The following is a 19,513-nucleotide window of genomic DNA, read 5'->3' on the forward strand; positions in this document are numbered from 1 at the left end:
TCACTGTTATAGACTTGTGTCTTTAAAGGATATCACAGTCTCTAATTTCTGGGTGAATCCAGCAGGACATGCACAGCATGAGGAGCAAAAAATAAAAAGAAACACAATGCCCAGGTCAGGACACATCAGACTTCTGCAAAGAGCAAACTCAGGGCTGAGACCTCCAGTGACAGCGCTGCTGTGCCCCCTGCCATACCTGTAAGTGACTTCTTGGTAATGCTTCACCCCACAGTATGATGCAAATTCAATGGTTGGGGTCCCCATGGGAGAGATGGCCATTTTTTCCTTACTTCTGTCAAGTGTTTGATGGAGAAACAGCTTTTCTCAATTTCTAGCTCATCCATTCCAATACACTGCTATTAGGGCTTTTGCTAATGCTGACTTCAGACACTGCCCACCACCACCCCTCTGTATCACACACCTGATCCCTTCCCTCCCCTACCTTCCTGTGTATGTAGATCATCTTGGAGGTAGAGCTTTGGGGTCACACAGTGCCCAAGGCTTATGCTCAGTGGAGGTCAGGGCGATTTACAGTGCAAGTATTGCCAGTGAAAAAAGCGGTGAGTCAGGCCTGAAAATGTAATGGAATTCACATTGAAATCCTGAACCAGAGTTAGAAGTCGTGAGAAGCAAAGCACACACAAACAAACCTCCCTCATTCCAAATGTTAAATGTGGGATTGTGTGTATTTATCTCCTGGTTTTTTGGTCACTTGGATGTGCTTTGTTCAGGTTCTGCTTTTTCTCCAGCGTCAAGACAGGGAAAATATTAATACACAGTGATGGGTGAGAGCTACAAGACTGCTATAGGAAAAAGGATTCAAGTTTGTATGTTGGTCAGTTTTGAAACACTGATGCCCAGGCTGGTGTTTCCATCATTCTGCTAACTATCATTTGGCAAAAGCATCCCTGAGAATCATCAGGACCAAAGTTCCCAGGCCACCCTTCTCTTATTAAGAGATACAGCCACCATTTGTTCACCAAAATAATTGCTTTCACTCAGGATGCATGGATGAGCAAATCTTGCAGAGTTTTTACATATATATTCATCTCCAGCAATTCATCAACATAATAATCACGCATTATTAACTTGAGTACTCATCAATTTTTTTTCTTCAGCTTCAGATACGAGCAAGGAGCTAGTGTGCAACAGAGAAAAAAACATGTAGGGGAGCTTCTGATGAATGTTCTATTTTTTGAAATGAAAAGAGAATAAGAGGAAAAACTCAGATCATCACATACCCTCTCCCTCTCTTCTGAAAACGTCATGCCAACCTCAGACCCTGCCCCAGAATCCAGCAGGCTGGGCATTCCTGCAGACCTAACACACAGAGGTTTGCCTTGTGGAGCTTCCTCTCCCTGTCTGGAGGTTTCTTTCTTCATGTGACAGTGTTCCACCAGTAAGGTCCCACACATAAGCTAGGTGGCCTCCTGTTCTGGAGTGAAGCCTCTGGTGTTAGACCTGGAGCTTTAGCAACTGTGCATTCCCTGCTGAGCTGCTCAGTGCAGACCAGAATGCCTCTCCTGGACCTGCTCTTACCCAGAACATGAACTACTCTAAACCTGAAAGAAACTTCTGCTGTGGTCTCACTAATACAAAGCTGCTTCAGGAAAGAAGTCTGCAGATGGCTTGCCAGACTGAATCACAGAATTGTTACGTTTGAAACAGACCACTAAGATCATCTTGTCCAACCATCACCACTGCTCCAACCCTTAAGTGCCAATGCAGCCAACATGTAAGAGAAGAGCAAGAGAGCAAGATTATCAGGAAGCTGCCTGGTAGCTGAAAGGAGATGTGTTTGGAAAGATCCCTAAATGAGGAAGCTTTTCCTAGTTACGCAGCACTGCTGCAGTTATGATACATGGATGGGGAAAGGGCAGTTTGGGGTTTTCACTTCTCAGCTGCCTGATAAGCCTTGGTTCTTCTTGGTTCTGTGGTAGGAATTGGGTGAGATGCAGTACTCCTCGGTCATTGTTCTTGGTAGAAGTTGATCTCTGTAGCAGATAAAAGGTATTACTGCTTTCAAAGGTTGAGATAATCCTGCTGGCTCAGAGGGCTGAGACTTGCTCTGGGCAGAGAAGGGCAGGGTGTCTGCTCCTGCTGGCACTGATGGTTACAGAAGGACAGTAGAACAGTAGAGGCTGGAACTATTGCAAAATCTGGAACACCCTTCCCAGTTTCTCCAGTATATGGCACGATCACACCCAATGAGTCCATTATCTGCCACATGGCTTATTTTCCAAGTATTCAGCCAATGATTATTCAAAATCTTGTGTTTTCTGGAAAGGCTGTGGGGAATGCTCTCCTGTTCTATCCACCAGGAGAACTATCTGTGAACGAAATTAATACCCACTGCATGACAGAGCCTTTCCTCTTTCTTTACAGCAAGGGATGGGCATGTGTACCCGTCCCTCTGGAGGTTTTGCAGGCTATTTGGTGACCAAGCAGAGGACTGACAGTGCTAGGGTCTGCTCTTATGAATAAAGAGCAACATAGGGAAGCAGATCATCCCAGTTCCGTGCTGTGCTCTGCCACAGGTTTTGCTGTGCCACCCCCAACAGGCTGCCACCTCTTGGCGTCAGTAGCTGTACAGTGAAGCTAGCAGAAGCCCATCAGCCCACAGGTAGTGGGGAAGATGTGTTAGTGAGTGTTTGTACAGCGCAGAAACCTTGCTGCTATCTGTCACACAGAGCCCATAATACTACCTGAGAACAAATTATGTTCATGCATAATCAAAATCACATCCAGCTCAGCCCCGATCTGAGAATCCTTTTTGGCTGGTGATGATGTCCAGAGCAGAGAGAGCACAGCTTGATTTCCAGAGCCCAGGCTGAGCTGGCAGAGCTGGCAGGTAGAAATATCTTGTTTTGACTGGTAAACTGAGCAAATTTGACATGGAAACCACTGAGGGAGAATAAATATGGAACAACAAGATGTAATTTTTACAGAGGCTCTTTTCCAACCATAACTGTACTCCGAGCCATCCCAGACCTGAACTAAGAGGTCCTGAGGTCTGGGGAAGGAAACTCAAGCCATGGTAGGTTTGGCTGAGGCTCACCCCTGTCACAAGCACAGACATCTCTAAGTGCACAATTACTTAACGGCACTATTCCTTCAGGACTACAAAGAGCAGAAGAAATAGAAAGGAACAGAAAAGGGAGGGAGGGAAGATCAGAGAAGAAAAAGAGTTTTTAGCTCTGACACAGAACCAAGAATAAATGCCAGAATCAGAAGAATAGCCTATAGGAATTGCATGATCAGTGTTCTCCAAAGCAGCCTGAAATTCATACCCTGCTCAAAGCAAATAGCAGTGCTCCTACAGCCTGGGAAGAAGGGCTGACTGAGCTGAGCTCAGCTGCTTTCCATTTAATGGGAACAGGATCAGTCACTGGATCAACAGAATACCTGTTTATATGACCGATCTGTTCATGCCATGGGTCTCCCTCACCCAGCATTCTCCCTTTCTCATATACATGATGTGAATTCCTTTAATGGGCTTTTTGCCATCATTAAGCACATTATTTGCCTTGTCCGTGTTTCTAGCGATGTTTTTAACAAGTGCATGATATTTCACATGAAATATCAAGATATAAATAGACACTTAACGAACCCCACCAAGGGCTATCTGCGAGAATGGATCTTAGACTTCCACACCAAATGCTGTCACTACGGCTGAAGAACTGTTACATCAGTTCAGCCTGACACTTCAGTAGCCTCCTGATTATTTATTTTTGAACCAGTCACAGGTGAGAAATCTGACATGCACACACAGCCTGTGTTTTTTATTTTGTACTCTATGGGTTAAAAACATTCTTCAGCCTAACTGGGCTATTGGGATTCTTAAGAAATGAACAATACATATATGTGAAGCTGTTTTGTTGAACAGCTCTAGGGCTGTGGGAATAAATTTTGAGTAATCAAAAAGACTTATACTAATGAGTTTTGCACTCTTTTTACATTCTGTTTGCATGACAGTCCCTAGAAGGCAGGTTTACTAGCAGGAATAGTCTCAGAAATGGTTGGGTGTTACATAGATATTAATCAAGGAGGAAGATGGGTCCAGGTGAGATGGCAAACATCCTCCAGACTTGCTATAAACAACAACCTGCTTTTGGTCAGTTAATTAATTAAGAATCATTGAAGTTTTTATGCCAATCAGTAACTTGAATACAGTGTACTCTGTAATAAAAGAGAAAAAAAAACGTGACAAAGAAAAGAAGCAAAATTTCTGGAATTAATGCTTTGCAAAAAGGATGATGATATCTTTCTCTTAGAGACAGAGAGATCTCAAGAGCCCTTCAGCAGCCATGGTGGCTGTGTCAGGGTCCTGGGATGGAGTGGCACAGAAAGACCACACCAGCAAATCGGGACGAGGAAGGGGAGGGCAACTGAATGCAGTAATCCTACATGGAATTTGTCACAGGCAGAAGAATCAACGTCTGTTGCTGTGAAAGTATAGTGCTTTCATGGATGACAGTAAGCCTTCATGTCCTTCGCTGGATACTGAATCCAGCAAATAACACTTGGTGATACTGAGCACTGCTCTAGGGCAGGCATTCAGATTGCTCAGACACCCAAATCCAACCTTGCTTTGTTCAGAGAGTCAGGGGAACCCATCTCCATTGCTGTCTATGTCATACCACCAGGAGCTTCCTATCACTGAAGGCCGTTGTGGAGCCATGGATGAAAGCACAAATATATTCAGCATACAACAAGAAGTTTGCAAGATAGGTAACACTGGAGGGTGGGACTAAAAATTCTAAAGTATTGCTGCACCCAAAAAACAAAAGGGATGAAACACAAGTGGAAACGTGCCCACTGCTGACTAAATGTAATACAGGCAGTTCTTAAAGAGTCCTCAAGATACTTGTTCATTCCTCTTCCTTGTTCAATAGAGGATGGATTTGCTCTGAGGATGATGTAGGATTATATATGGGAGGACAGTGCTGTCAGCAGGGTCCCTGGATGCTTTGCTGAAAATCTGATAGCCATGCAGTGAGTAAGGAGGAGGCCTCCAGGAAAGGAAAGATGTTTGTGTAGCTGTGTCCTGTTCTCCAGTGTTGGACATGTCACAATCCTAAACCCAGATCTTACAGGTTTTCATGGACCTTGCCTGCCTACTGGGGCATGGGGATGAGCCCTCACAGCTGTGGCTGATATGAATAGGCACCATGCTTCGAGCATGTCACATGCTGAATACAGCACTGCTAAGCAGTCTGGAAAATCAGGTGTTTTGGCTGGGCACCCCACAGCAGGGGATACTTCTGACTCCTCAGTGGGGAAGTGTGAAGATGCTCACACTGTACTTACGTATTTGACAGCAGAAACTAAAACAATTAGTTCTATAGGAGCACATCTCAATATGGAGCAGTCAAGAAAGCATAAGCACAAGCACAATGCTTATTCCGAGGCTTTGCACCAGACGTGCAGCTCTCTCCAACCTCTCCTGTCTCTGTCTGTCCTAATCATTTGCCACGACCACCTCAGCTCATCCCTACTATCACGCTGGCAGCCTGTGCCCCTTTTGAGTGAGGGAAACACGAAGGAGCAGCTCCATGTGTAACAGCATCATCCCCTGGGTGCTCTGTGGAGGTGTGCATGAGGAAGCAGTTGGAGCTCTCCTGCAGGTGCACCCTCACAAGGAGAACAAATGCAGAGCCAGGAAGCAACCTCAACTGTGGCTCTTCTGAAGTCCTGAGTGTTTGACTTCACAACCTCAAAGTCCTTTTCACAGTATGCATTTCCTATAAAAAGAGCAAAGTGAAAAAAATAGAAATCCCATCATGTGGCAATGTGTTAACGTCCACATATGTCCCAAGAAGGACTGGATCCTTTCATTTCCTGCCACTTTGGCTAATGAAGTAAGACACAACAGCAGGAGGTTGTCATCTTCTTTCTGGATTAGCCCTAGAGAGGATGTGACCCATGGTCTGGAGCCAAAGTCACATACATGGGGGAGGAAGCAGGGGCCGAGCAGCTGCAGCCGATTTTAACCAACGACACACTTTTCTCAACAACCTTTCCTTAGGAAGAAGGGTGGGACTGCTGGTAGCCCTGGTGACTAATCCACCTTCACTTTGGCCCTGGTAGCACGGGGGTTTGCTAAATTTTCCAGACTTCTCCTTCCTCCATTTACTCCTTTTCTCCTATTCAGTCCCCTGTTTTCAAACCAAGAGCTACTCCCCTTGGGTAGAGGGAAGGAAAGGTGATATCTCCCACTGCAGTCAGGCTGCAAAGTAGCAGGTTAATGTGTGTTCAGCTCTGGACAGTCCCTCCCGCGGACAGTGAAGGATGGCCATGGAGGTGCCATCCTTCTGGGACCCAATTCTCTTCCCCAAAGCATGCAAAAGTATTGGCTGAAGTCATCTCAGAAACACTGAGGAAGTCAAATCTGGCCACTCTGGGAATTTAACATTTTTCTCACAGAAAGAGAAGGGAAGAGAGATGCAGAGCTGAGGACTAAGCCCTGGAAGGGCAGGGCTGCAGCTCCATCCTGCAAGGTGCTCTCTCCTTCCCTGCCTCACTGGGATGGCATCAAGATGCCAGAGTCACCGTGCTGGGGTGGTGGTCCTGGGCAGCAGCTGTGTGTGTACCAGGGCCAGCCCTGCTGAGGTGCTGCCAACTTCACCCCCAGCATTTTGAAAAACGGAAAAAACAACCATCACATATGTACCTCAGCTTGTTCTCAGAAATATCTGAATCGTTTTGCCTAAAATTTCCCCTTTCCTCAGAAAAGTGAAAGCAAGCTAGCTACATGGAAAAAAAAATCCACAAGAGCACAGTGGCCAAGCCTTATACGCAGTAGAAAACAGGAACACTTTCAGTGAGCCTTAGCACTATGCAACACTGCCAGCACTGCCTACATAAGCCACCAAATTCCCGTTCCTTCCAGTACAGTGCCACTGGGACCAGTTGTTTCTCAGCCGTGCACGGCTGGGGGGTCAGAGCTTGGCCCCACTGCCTCCTGCCGCATTGGTGCCAGCCAACACTGTCACTCCTGCCAGCCCTGCTGCTTTCTGAGCTCTTAACTACTGACAGTACTTCACTGCAACACTTTATGCATCAGCAATCGTTTGTTTTTGCAGTTCTGGGTTTAAAGCCATGTCGTTACACAGGGAATGGCTGAAGATTTTGTCCCCAGGTCCACAGAACTTGGGGTGGACTTTACTGCCCCTGAGGAAGTAGTGCTGGGGAACGAGAGGCATGGGGGAGGCTGGAACCACGGGACAATGCAGGTGAGATGGAGCAGAGAGGGATGAGGGCAGGAAGGACAAGGAGAAGTAGGGTGGGCAGCGGAAGGATGGGTTCATGTCTTAAAGGAGAGGGGTGAGATGGGGGCAAGGTTGATGGAAGCTGGGAAGCTAGACTCAGCAGACAAGGAGCAGAGCATGGGCTCTCCAAGAGCCCAAAGACTGGGTTCATTTGGATCCAAGACCCTTTACACCCTAATCCTTCCTAGGGAATTGTGAATAAAAACTGGAGTGGGAGGAGCTGCTGAACCCATGGTCATGGATAAATAGGAAACATGGAAACATATGTCATAATTCCCTTCTCACTACACATTTTCAGACACCATGTACATCACCCAGGAGCAACACTAGAAACCCTGCATTTCTAGATTGGCAGGGGACAAGGAGCAGGGGATAACATCCCCTTGTTTTTTGACTAAGGTCTGAAAAGATTCCATACAGGGTCCTCTTTCCATTAGCTCCTTGAAAGAAGAGAAAGTCTTGCAAAGTTTCAGGTTGGAAATGTTGCACCAACAGAGAGCAGCTGAGTCACTGAGCTCAAGCAGGATCCTCCTGCCATTCCTTCACTGGCTTCTCTACCCTCGGGCAAGAAAGTCTTCATTTACTTTGTCTTTTTTTTTTTTCTTGTATCTTTCTTTCTTTTTATTTTTTTTTCCTCCTATGGTACTAATGCTTCTGAAAGTGAGTGCCTAAGAGCACTTACAAGAACCAGGGTGCTGCTCTGAAAACTCTCCCTCTCCCCCAGCTGTAGCTTTGCAATGCTTCCCAGAACAGATCTGCAGCATCGTCCAGTTCTACATGGGGATTTGCTATATCCTGTTTGCTGTGCCATGGCCTGGCTTGTAACCCACCTGGAAGGAGGCACTGACCTCTGTGTCACTGATCCCCCAGGGCAGGGCCTATTGGATCCCTGCCACTGCCACTTGGTCTCCCTGTGAGCTGCCCTGTTCCCCCAGAGCTGAGCAGGCTCCATAGTACCTCCCTAAAAAGCTCCTTCCCTCCCTTCCACTGCCACTCTTGCAGCACCAAGGCAGAGATCTCCAGCAAACTGGCTTAATCTTTCTCCTGCCCTATGGATACTTCCCCCAAACCTGGTCTAGATCCTCACCACAGTTCTGGCCAAACCCCTTAGAGCTGTGTTGTGATGACACCTTGACCTTTCTCCTTGCTGAGCCCATGAAAACTGAGCATTGCTATCCCTCCACGTGTGCTGCTGTCCCACATCCCCTTGACCTGGCATGCTCTCCTAGGGTTTGGAAGACAGTATCTGGAAAGTAAGATGGAATGACCAGGGCTCACCAGGGCTGAAGGGTTTATCACCTGCACCCAAGGATGAGGATGTACCTGCTGTCCCCACAGCATCCACTTCAGTATCACCCACTCTACTTCTCCTGGCGTCTGACTCCTTGGGCAGCTTCTGCTAACCCAGGATGGCTTTCTGGAGGAGGTGCTCCTGGATTTTTCCATCACCCCTATATTGATCCAACTTTCCCCCCTTTTCCCATATTTCCTGCCATTCAGCTCGGCTCCCAGGTGAGCGTGTCACACTCGGTGCCACCACACCACCCCTGAGAGCCGACCTGCTCATCGGCCTAATGTGTTTCCAGGGGCTGGAGGGGAGGGGAGGAGAGTGAGTGGCTGATGCTTCTCAGCCACTCAGCTCGGCCCGGAGCTAACGAGGCATCTCAAAATTAAAAAGTGAACTGCAATCCCCAGCAGGCCTGTCCTCCTTTTGGCATTAGCCGGAGTTCTCATTCTCTTTCAAAAAAAAAAAAAAAAAAAAAAAGAGGACTTGGGAACTGTGAGTTGCATTTGGAGCTGTTAAAGCACCACATTCCAGGTGCAATGGGGGTGCTGGGACAAGGAGGACCCTTGGATGGAGACAGCAGCGCAAAGGTTTGTGGTGCTGCTGGAAATCCTTTCTCCAGGGAAAGGAGGGAAGCAGCATTCTTCACTTTGAGGCCAGTGGGCTGATTTCTGCAATCTTCTGCCTCAAAACTGAGCCTGGCACTACAGATGGACTGGGGTCAGATCATAGTTGTGGATAGAATAAAGGACCAAGGGTGTGAGGTTGAAAGTGGGGAATGTGTTCCTTTATGCCAGAAGGGGAGAGGAGCTGTTTTGCTTCCATCTCCCTGTCCAGCCAGAGACTTTGGTCACAGCTGTGTCAGCCCTAAGACATCCTTATGCTGTTCCTCTTGGGCCATAGCTCCAAACAAGACTTGCCATTCCACTAAGATGCCATCTCAGACATTCATAGCTCACCCTATATGGTCTTCTCAGAATCAGAGCTCAAGTGGGTGAAGAGTAATCACCTTCCCAAGCAGAGATGGCTTATACCCATCTTGCCCAGCATCCAAGGCACGGGCACTGTCCTGGAGAACAGCCCAGTCCTCAAGTCTTCTGGGTCCAGAAACCACTACAGGTTAAATGACTCTTGTTGTGATCTCTCTGGATTTATCCTAGCAATGGATTTGCCCCAAAACCTCAGAAAGCTGGTGAGCTTTAAGGACAGTGGTGGTGCTAGGAGACTTCCACTGTTTTTCCTTGGGTGTACAAACTAATGACCTCCAGTTTTCAGACCCACCTCTCAGCCCATCTTTTCCTTATTTATAGATGGCAATTTTTCCACAAAGAATCTTAGCCTCAAGAGCACAGAGCCAGACATGTTGAGAGTTAGGGTATTTCTGCACACTGAGCACTGAAGACACAATAGTGAGTACTGCCAGAGGGTTCTTTGCACTCCCGAGCACAGGGAGGGGCAAGAGAGGGTGAAAGGCAGCAGTGAGATGCGTACAGGAATTAAGTCTACTGCTTTCTTTCTCTTTCTCAGCTTGAGTGAGGAAAATGCACTTTGTACTTTGGGAATTCAAGGTAAAATCAAATAAACTGTGATGGTTTTTCAAAAACATCCATTTTACAGTCAGAATGGAGGCACTGCGTGCTCAGCCCAGCCCATGCAGTACGCAGAGAGCCAGCAGCATCACCAGTACCTGGACTGAAGAATGGGGTGGTGCATCCCAGGGGCAATATGGGTGTCCCAGGGATCTGGAGGTGCAGGACCTCCAAAGCTCCCCCCACCCCTCTGCTCTGTGCCCCCGTGGAGCCAGGTTACCTTCTGTTTTACTGTAACATAATAATCTCAGCAGCTTAGGATATGGTTTTCCTCGCTCTTTTTATGTCATCTCTGCAGTTCTCCCTTCCCCATAAAATGTGACTGCACCAATTCCTGTGATTGGGGCAGGTCAGCTAATAGGGGCATTTCATATTTCCCAGATAGACCCTTAAAACAATCCAGCCACATCTCACATCCAAAGGAGAGGAGGCAGAGGAAGGAACCCCGCCGTCTTGCATATGCTCACAAGGCCATACCCTACTGCACTGAAGCAACACCCAGCTGCACCATGGAGGAACAAGCATTGCCCCATCCCACAGCCCCCACAAGCCCTGGACCAACAGCACCTTGTGCTGCTCTCATATCACCAGGGTGACTTCAAAACCTGAAGAAATCCACAGCAATATTTCCCAGTAATGTTCACAGCAATATTCCACAGCAATGGTTTCAAGGAGATTTGGATCAGGAAAATTCCTCCCTTGCCCTCCATTGACCTGACTCTGGTAGCTGCTCCCTTCAAACGCCCATAAATGAATCTGCTTCCCAGCAGTTGTCTAGAGAACATCTGACCTCCTCAGACTTAAGCTCCCCCAGTCTCACACTCCTCCTCCTGAGGAGAAACTGGCATTGCCCAGAGAAGACTGAAAAAAGCCAAGCATGGTAGTTGAAGCCAGGAGTGCTCCAACACCCCCCCCACAACTTCTTGAGATGTTCTCTGACCACGCAGTCAGTGGTGGGATCTCCAGTGCCTGCATCTTTCCAACAGACAGACCTTAGCAGTGCCCTGCAGTATGACAATACCCAAGAATTATTTCATATTTCATCTCCACCAGGGCAACAAGAACAAACCCTTCCCATTTTCCTTTCTGCTCACAGAATACAAGAGAGGAATCGCAGATCTTTCCATCTTCTGCTGAACAACAATGAGGTCAGTGGCTCTCCAAGTAATATTTTATCCCACATTGTCATTAAGGGATACAGACCAACTGACAGCCTTGCCAATGGACATCTCAACCATCTGCAGGGAGAGTAGCTATAAAATCTGGCACCAGGAGCAGCAGAAGTTATGGAGACATGAACTGTGGTCCTTGAGAGAGGAAAGTTTAGGGTAGAGAAAATCCAGAACGTCTGCCTCAGCAAAATGTCCTCAGAAACATCCTACCATGAACAGTCCCCCATCTGTCTGCAGACACTGCAAATTCAGGATAGAGTTCCTCTTTTTTTCTACACTTCACATCTCCAGTGGCTCTCAGCAACATTGAACCTGCACTGAGAGCTGGCTCATGCCTGCAGAGCTCAGTGCTCAGCTGAGCCAGGGGCCAAAGCAGGCATTGGAGAGACCAAGGAGCCAGGGATGGGGAAGGATGAGGAAGAGCAGGGAGGAGAAGGTGGGAGGAGAGGAGGAGGGAAACCACAGAGAGGAAGAAAATGTGAGGGAGGCGGCAGGAGGGAGCATGTTGCAGGGTGGTACATGATGCAGGCAGGATCCCGTGCTCCACTCCCCGCAATCAGCCATCACCATACCTCCAAAGTCAGGCCTGAGGCGGACGTCATAGCCCTTCAGCAGTTTGTCCACAATCTCTTTCACCACAGAAATATTCCCAGTGGATGGGCTGAAACAAAAAGGAGAGAATCCTTGTCATCCTTTGTGCTCCCAGACCCGTACATGGGGATCCCAACCATCTAGCTCAACCACAGCATTCTTCATATCCCACAGCATCCCACAGGGCCCAGAGAGTCCCTCAGATTGCCCAGAGAGGTTGTGGATGCCTCATCCCTGCAGGCATTCAAGGCAAGACTGGAGGTCTTGCTCTCTGGGCAGCCTGGTTGGTGACCCTGCCCATGGCAGGGGGTTAAAACTAGTTGATCTTTGAGGTACTTTAAAACCCAGGCCATTCTATGATTCTGTGATGACTCCTTGCATCCCACAGGACCATGCAACCTGTGCTGCCTCCCAGTGCATGGCTGCATCCCAGCCATCCCACAGCCTGGTGCACCCTGGCCACCAACCCACCTTTCTGGACAACTTCCACCAATTTCACACTGCACAGAGTGGACACCCATGCACTGATGTTCCCACTGCACACCTGCCCCCAAACACACAGCCTGCACTGCCACAACCCAGTGCAAGCTCTGCCTCCCTGTGCACCCAGATTTGTGTTCATGCTATTGAAGGACAGGAAAAAGCAATGTCATAACACACAACCAATCTTTGGCATGTAAAAATTCATTTTCTGCCACTCAGCATCACCATGGCTTCTTAGCAACGCGAATCAGGAGGCAGAGATGGGAGGCAGGGTCCATCTTCTGCTATGTGTGCCAGGGCACGGCGCCTTGCCCTCCGGCCCCCTGACTGTCATGTCATGCAGGGCTGTCCCTGCTTCAGCAGTTTCAGCCCCCCCAGCCATCTCAGAGAGAAGAGTGCTCCCACTAAAAGAAGCCCGTGAGGCAAAGCAAAACCAAAGGTAGGAAACCAGAATGCAGATGATACTAAAAATATTGAATCTATTCCATGTTGTGGGGTATATAGGTTCTGTCACCTGGAACTCAGCCCCTGTGCCATCCTCCATCCCCTGCTCTGCATGAGAAATAGGGTCCCTGGTGGTAACAAGCACTGCTTCTTGCAGTCACCCACCAGAACAGCATGTCTCCCTGTCAGCACTGCCTCCCACATCCATCTAAGTCAAAGGAAAGCTGCACCATGGCACTACCTCTGCCAGCCAGCCTGTGCCTGGCCGGACACCAGCGTCTGTCCTGACATGTCTGTGTGTCTCCAGACACACACACACACAGGGCTGACTCTATGGGGTATGCATGGCCTCCTGCATGGCCACAGGGCCATGCAGACACAACAAAGCACTGGAGCTCAAGGCTACAGCTGTGACAGATGCGCAGAAACACATGCATGTGTGTGATGACATCCAGGTCTTCATGGAGGGGACTACAGGTGCTCTGATGGGTTGTGAGGAGAAGGTGGGATGTGGACATGGTTTCCTGCAAAGAAGCAGGAATTGATGGGTACCATGGGCTGGGGCCAGGTTCTCTGTACCCAAGTGGATGGAGGCATATGAGACTGGTGAGACTGGGCATGCAGTGAGGCTGTGGATGTGCAGGGATCTCTCAGCCAGTGATGTACAATGTGAGCCAGCACACCTCCCCAGCCCAGCTTTGGTGCAGGCACAAACCCTTCAGCACTTGTGCCAGGGTTGTTGCTGAGTGGCTGCCCTGACTGAGCACCTTACAAAGAGATATCCTTAGAGAGCGTTGTTTTAATCACTGTAAGAAGGCCAGAAGGGGCATGCAGGTGGATGTTTTCACAGTACTGTGCTTGTGCTTGCAAGGATATTTGCACCTGTGGATTTCTATGCAGGTATGCAAGTTTTTGCCATGTACTTTTGTATATATGTATTCACTGTATTAGTGTCCATCAGCATTTTTCGTCTCTAGATAGTCACTCCTGGGCACAAAGATTTTTATGTTCATAGATTTCCATATTCAGCATACAAAGTATGCATTTCTCAGTGGGGCTAGGCACTTCTACCTCACACAAGACATGAGCTCAGGAAGCTGTGTTACCCTTTCAGTATGGGCAAAGAAACCAAAGCAGAGACAGCAGCCAACATGCCAGGGTCCATGAAGTCAGGGGCAGAGGAGGGAAAGGGTTAGAGAGGCTCCTTCCTCCCCACCAGTTGGCCCCACAAGGTCAAAAATTGGCACTGTGATTAAGGACAAGGTCTCTTGTCTCTCAGTGCTCTTTTAGATCTCCAAAGCCACTTCTCTCGTGCTGAGCAGGCAACTTGTGCATTTGCCCAGCTGTGGGCGAGCAGCTGCATGTCAGTGCTATTCCTGGCAAATGTGGGTCTGCATCCGCTGAGGGAGCACGTCCATCCAGCTTGTGAGCTGAATTTGTGAATACTGTGTCCCTGGCTGCGTGGGTGTGCATGTGCTTTACATGTACACGCACACCTGCAGCCAAACATCCACATACATGCACACTGTGCTGCTGGCAGGGATGAGTGGGAGTAGCTGGAGGCATGTGCACATGGGAGAGCAGTTTGTCCCCAGGATGTGCAGAGATGTGCACTGAGACTGTAGGTGAATGTCTGTCCAGAGAAGACATATGTAAGCAGAAGAAATATACATATAAATACACATGCAAGGACGTGTCTGAGCACAGGCTGCTGCTGTGAGCATTGCTCTTTACATGCTTGCTTCTAAACATGTCTGTGTATGTGTCCATACACATTAGAATCATGCACAAATAGTGTGCAGAAGGTGGGCATGACTGCGCATGTGCATGCCTATAACTATGGGAACATAAATCTTTGTGTATACAGACATGCAAGCCCGTGCAGGGAGCTGCATATGTGTGAAGGGAATGCTCTGTTAGCATGCATGGCTGAGCACCGTAATGCACCAGCTCCCACCCCAGCACACGTACAAACCCACCTGCCTGCATCTGTCAGAAGGAGGGTGAGTAGGAGCGGGCAGCACTGCTCCTGTGTGTGCAGGCAGCAGGAATGCCTGTGTCAGAGCAAACAGGTGTGCTCCGTACACCTTGTCTAGGCTGGATGAGCGCCTGCACCTCTGGCTGCTGGGATTGCTCGGAGTGCTCAAGGCGTGCACCAGGAATAGCTGCAGCCTGGGCATGCAGGGAAGCAGTGCAAACATTGACATGGCTACACACAGAGCAGGTAAACCGCGCCGTGCTGTTGGTGCGTCGCCATGCACATGTGTGCAGCCAATCAGCACAGATGGATGCGTACATGCAGGGCTGTATCTGAGCCGGCTGCACCCCCAGATGATTATGTGGCATGCCATAAATCTGCGTGTAGGCACAGACGTAGGCATCGCCTCCTGTGCACTGCGGAGCTGGGCTCTGCGAACGGCACAGCACGCCTGGATGTGATGTGGCTGCGTGTGCACCGTGTGTGTGTGTGTGTGTGTGTGTGTGTGTGTGTGTGCAACACAGGCACAGCCAAGGCAGCCCTGTGCCGGGTGCGTATGCACGCAGCTCGGCTCCCACAGACACCATGTTTCCCAGCAAAGCGCTTCGTTTTGTTGTTTTCCCCCCAGGTTGAGCAGGAAGGGGTGGGGGGGGGGACACGCTGCAAGTGGGCTGCGAGGTGGGCTCTGTCTGCAGCACATTGCATGTATGAGCATCCCTCCTCCCCCTGGCATGACACGGGCTGGGAAATAACAACAACAGGCGGCTTTGGAAGCAATTTGGGGAAAGGACCCCCTCCCCTTTCCCACACGCAGATCGATGGAGAAAATCCCAAAGAAAGCAAACATCCCCTGTATCAGCCCCCCTGTCCCTGCAGCCTGGGATCGCAATCCTTACCTTTGCGCACAGCAGGCGACACAAAGAGCTGCTAAAGCAGAGACAATTCCACTCAATCTGTCTGCCTGAAATGTCCACATTTCCACAAAGACGAAGGATGAAAAAAAATCTTTGGAGGGGAGGGGAAAGAAGGATGGATCTCCTAAAATCCCCCTCCAAAGAAAGGGGGGGAGGGAAAAAAGAAACCGACCCCCCCCAATTAGTGATTTCCCGGAGAAAAAGAATAATGAGAAAAACTAAAAAATGTGGGGGAAAAATATTCCCCCCCCCCTCCTTCAGTGCCAGTCAAAGAATTCGTTTCTTCTTCCTTTCAGCATCCTCTCAACAAGAGACATCCTCTGGCAATGGAGAAAATCCCAAGAGAAAGAAAAATAAAATGCCCCAAAATGAGCTTAGCAAAATGTGAAATCGAATCTCACAGGTACGTGGAGAAGAAGGAGAAGAAGGGAAAAAAAGGAAAAAAAGGAAAAAAAAAAAAGGAAAAAAAAAAAAAGAAAAAAAGAACTCAGTGTCCCTTGAGCACTCCACTTGGATTATTTTTCCTCCTGCTCTTTTGCCATCCGGTTCTGCAGATGTTGCATGGCTCCTGCTACCCACCTTCAGAGAAGAGGAGGAGGAGAAAGAGAGTGGTGTGTGTGTGTCTGTGTGCGTGTGTGCAGTGTGTGTGTGTGAGGGGGAGGCGTGAGTTATTCAGCAATACGATTTTATTCTGGATTTTATCTACCTGCTCCCCCCTCCCTCTTTATTTTCTAAGGGGGAAGGGGAAGCAGTGCCACCCCACCGTGCTGCTATTTTATTTTATAGCTCATCACTTGGATGATTTGGGGCTTTTCTGAAAGGGTTAAAATAATACAAGGAGGAAAAAAAGGAAAAACAAATGCAACCCGATAAATAAATGAATGCATATATGCATGTGTAAAAAATAAATAAATCCCTGTCTGTGGAAGGAGCTGCTCTCTGAGGGAGGCTGGATGACTCCCTAGTGCTGTTGCCGCAGCTCCTGTGGAGTTTTGCTGCTCATTGCAAAGTCACAAGAGGAGGGGAGGAGAGAGGGAGTTTGGGGATGGGGAGGGGGACTCTCCGGGCAAACTGCGATCCTGACGTCATGGCTGACAGCATTAACCCCTGCTGGCTTGCAGAGGGGAGGGTTTTGCTTATTCCTGGGGAGGTGGGAGCAGAGGAGAGTATGGAGTGCTAGGCAGGGGGATGCTCCTGGACAAGAGTGGCTGAGCTGCAGGAGCTGATGGTTGCTGTGGTTGTCTGGAATGGTGATGAGCGAAGGCTGGACTTCTTCCTCCAGCCACAGAGATAAAGGAGAACGTGATGTGCTGCAAGTCCTTCTATGCTACAGGGCAGAGAGTGGCCTGGAGGCCTCATGGGGAGCTGGGGAAGACCTTCTGAGGGTTCTGGTCAGGGTGGGGGAATTTCCAGGCCAGGGAAGCCCAGGTCAATAGGGATGCTCAGTTTTCCCCAAGGAGTGTTATGCTATGGGTACAGCACAGTTTGAGTAAAGGGAGCCAAAACTGTCAGAAACACTGCTGAGGATCAGCTGCTGATGCTAGAGTTTTGCCCACTGAAATGGTAACAGTCATTGAAATCTTCAGTCAATCTCCTGTGTATCGGCTTCTGATCTTTATCTTAAAAAAGTAATATAATTAAGGAGCTCTACATCTCTAGATCAGGCATGGAGTGATGGATTTCCATGGAGGAATTTTTCCTGGAAAGAAGTAGTGCCACAGCAGCACTGTAAGCACAGAGCAGGGGCGGTATCCCTGGGAGGAACCATCCAGGCCCTCCTGCCAGCACCATCCGGGCAGGGGATGCACAGGGGGAGCAGACCTTGAAGCACGGTTCTCCCAGGCTGACACCTGTGTGTGGGGAATCTCCAAAGCCCTCTGGGCCTGAGGGCAGAGCAGATATGTGACTGCAGCTAAGTAGGGCAAGGCTCAGAACACTCCTGAAGAGGCACATGAGGCTGTGCAGGATGGCAGCTGGGCGACACCCTCAATTGCAGGTTGTCAGTCCTTGAACCTGGAGAGCATCCCTGAGCAGGCCCTCTCCCTGCTGCACCTACCAGCCCATTGGGGCTGCTCCTCTGCAAGCCCTTGGGAAGAGAAGCAACCCAAACTGATGCTCTCTGCATCAAAATGAGGGTTGAAGGACACCATCTTGGTGGTGGGACGGTCCTCCCTGTGCAGCTCTTGTCACAACAAATAGGTCCTGGAGGCAGCCACCATGCAAAACTCAGGGGGAAAAGGGGGATCCAGGAAGGTTTTGCCTCCACACAAAGGCGTTGCAAGAATGGGAGGGGAAAAGGTGTCACAACAACTGCTGATGCTGTTGGAAAATGATCCCCGCTCACATCTCATGATTCCCATGGCTTGGGGGCTCTTTCAAAGCAATAGGGTTTCCTTGCATGCCTGTTGCAGGGGAGGAACCAGTTCAGTAGATCTGAGCTTGTGCTTTGTCAGATTCAGCCCCAAGCCAAAGAGGCTATTCAAGCCAAGGATAGCCACTTCCACCATTCCCACACGGCAGGTTGTCTCCTGTGTGGTTGCTCATGTCTCATCTGGAGCGCCTGGCCTCGTGGTACAGGGCACAGGCAGTACTGGCATGGAGATATCAGGATCCATGTGCAAATGTGCCACCAGGGGCCTCAAGTGTGGGAGGCCCAGCTCCAGCTCCCCTCATTGCGTGCTGTCACAAAGGTGTGGCATTAGCTCCATCCACTGCTGCAGCAGTGCACAGGTCTCCTGGCAGCAGCATGTTTCTGAAACACTCACTCTGAATTAACTGCTGGGTACCAGAGAGGAGCTCCCGGGAGAGATGAGAAACCTCTGCCTCTCTCAAAGCTCCAGGCTCCAATGGCCCCATTAAGCCCCACCCTGGGCCATTCCAATACTGCCTTCTCTGGCCCGTTAGTATCATTTCATCCCCCCAGCCGTGATTGTATGTTACTGGCAAAAAGGTAAGTGGAAAGCAAATGTCAGAGGCATACATGAAGGGGAAAAATTATGCTCACAAATGGTGAAATTTGTGCTTGCAAGTTCACCCAGTCGGGAGCAGAAACCATATCACATGAATTATCTGACCATTCAGCCACAACATGGAACTTCAGAAAGCCAATTGCTTAGCAGCAAATGCATTCAAAGACACCATCGTGTGCTCTTGAATAATCTACCTGAAGCCATGTTCACGAATAAATGACTGCTCTGGAATTAGTCACCCCTCTCTGCTGAGTCTCATTAAGGCTGATGCACATTTAATATACAAAGATCCTCACTGAAGAGTTTGTTTCTTCTCCTCCAGAAGACAGGCAGCCTCGAGACCCCCAGAGCCCCAAGAGCTGGGTCTCCCTCCCCTCCTTGGGGGCTGCCTTCTCTCCAGAGAGAACCCAACCGTGTTTATTTCTGAAGTTCATGTTCCGAGCAAAAAAAAAGAAGCTGCTGGAGCTGGTATGCTGTGGCTGTAATCATCCTGAAGAGGCCATGGAGGAATTTGTTCATGGCTGTCCACTGTCCTATGTTATTAAATCATTCATTTGAACTACCCTCCCACTTGCTGCTCTGCTGCAAGCTCTACACCATAACCTTTGTCTCCTGTGGACAACCCTGTCTTCAGTCCCACAGACACAGTGTGATAGTGCCTCTACAGATCATGGCTTCTGGTCTATAGCTACCATAGTGCATGGTATCCAATGGTTCAGCACTTTCTAGGTGTTCATGTCTCCCATCTCCATCTTTGGGTTTGTGACACAGGAGGGAGAAACCAGTGCTATCCTGATGGGTCTGCACAAGTAAAGCA

The 19,513-nt window shown here is 49.0% G+C and overlaps 1 protein-coding gene across 1 annotated transcript in view; it reads right to left on the reverse strand.

Annotated features, from left to right (window-relative positions):
- Positions 1 to 15,789, reverse strand: part of LOC136044288 (gamma-aminobutyric acid receptor subunit beta-4) — a 63,838-nt gene extending 48,049 nt beyond the window's left edge. Inside the window, exons 1-2 of the mRNA XM_065729528.1 lie at positions 15,710 to 15,789; positions 11,890 to 11,978 (exon numbers count right to left, since the gene is read on the reverse strand). Of these exons, the coding sequence (XP_065585600.1) occupies positions 11,890 to 11,978; positions 15,710 to 15,789 (169 nt within the window). The remainder of the gene's footprint in view (positions 1 to 11,889; positions 11,979 to 15,709) is intronic.
- Between the last annotated feature and the right edge of the window lie 3,724 nt (positions 15,790 to 19,513).

This window comes from Cyrtonyx montezumae, unplaced genomic scaffold (assembly GCF_038088225.1).
Source record: "Cyrtonyx montezumae isolate F1298 unplaced genomic scaffold, pur_monq_1.0 scaffold_11, whole genome shotgun sequence".
Taxonomy (NCBI): Eukaryota; Metazoa; Chordata; class Aves; order Galliformes; family Odontophoridae; genus Cyrtonyx; species Cyrtonyx montezumae.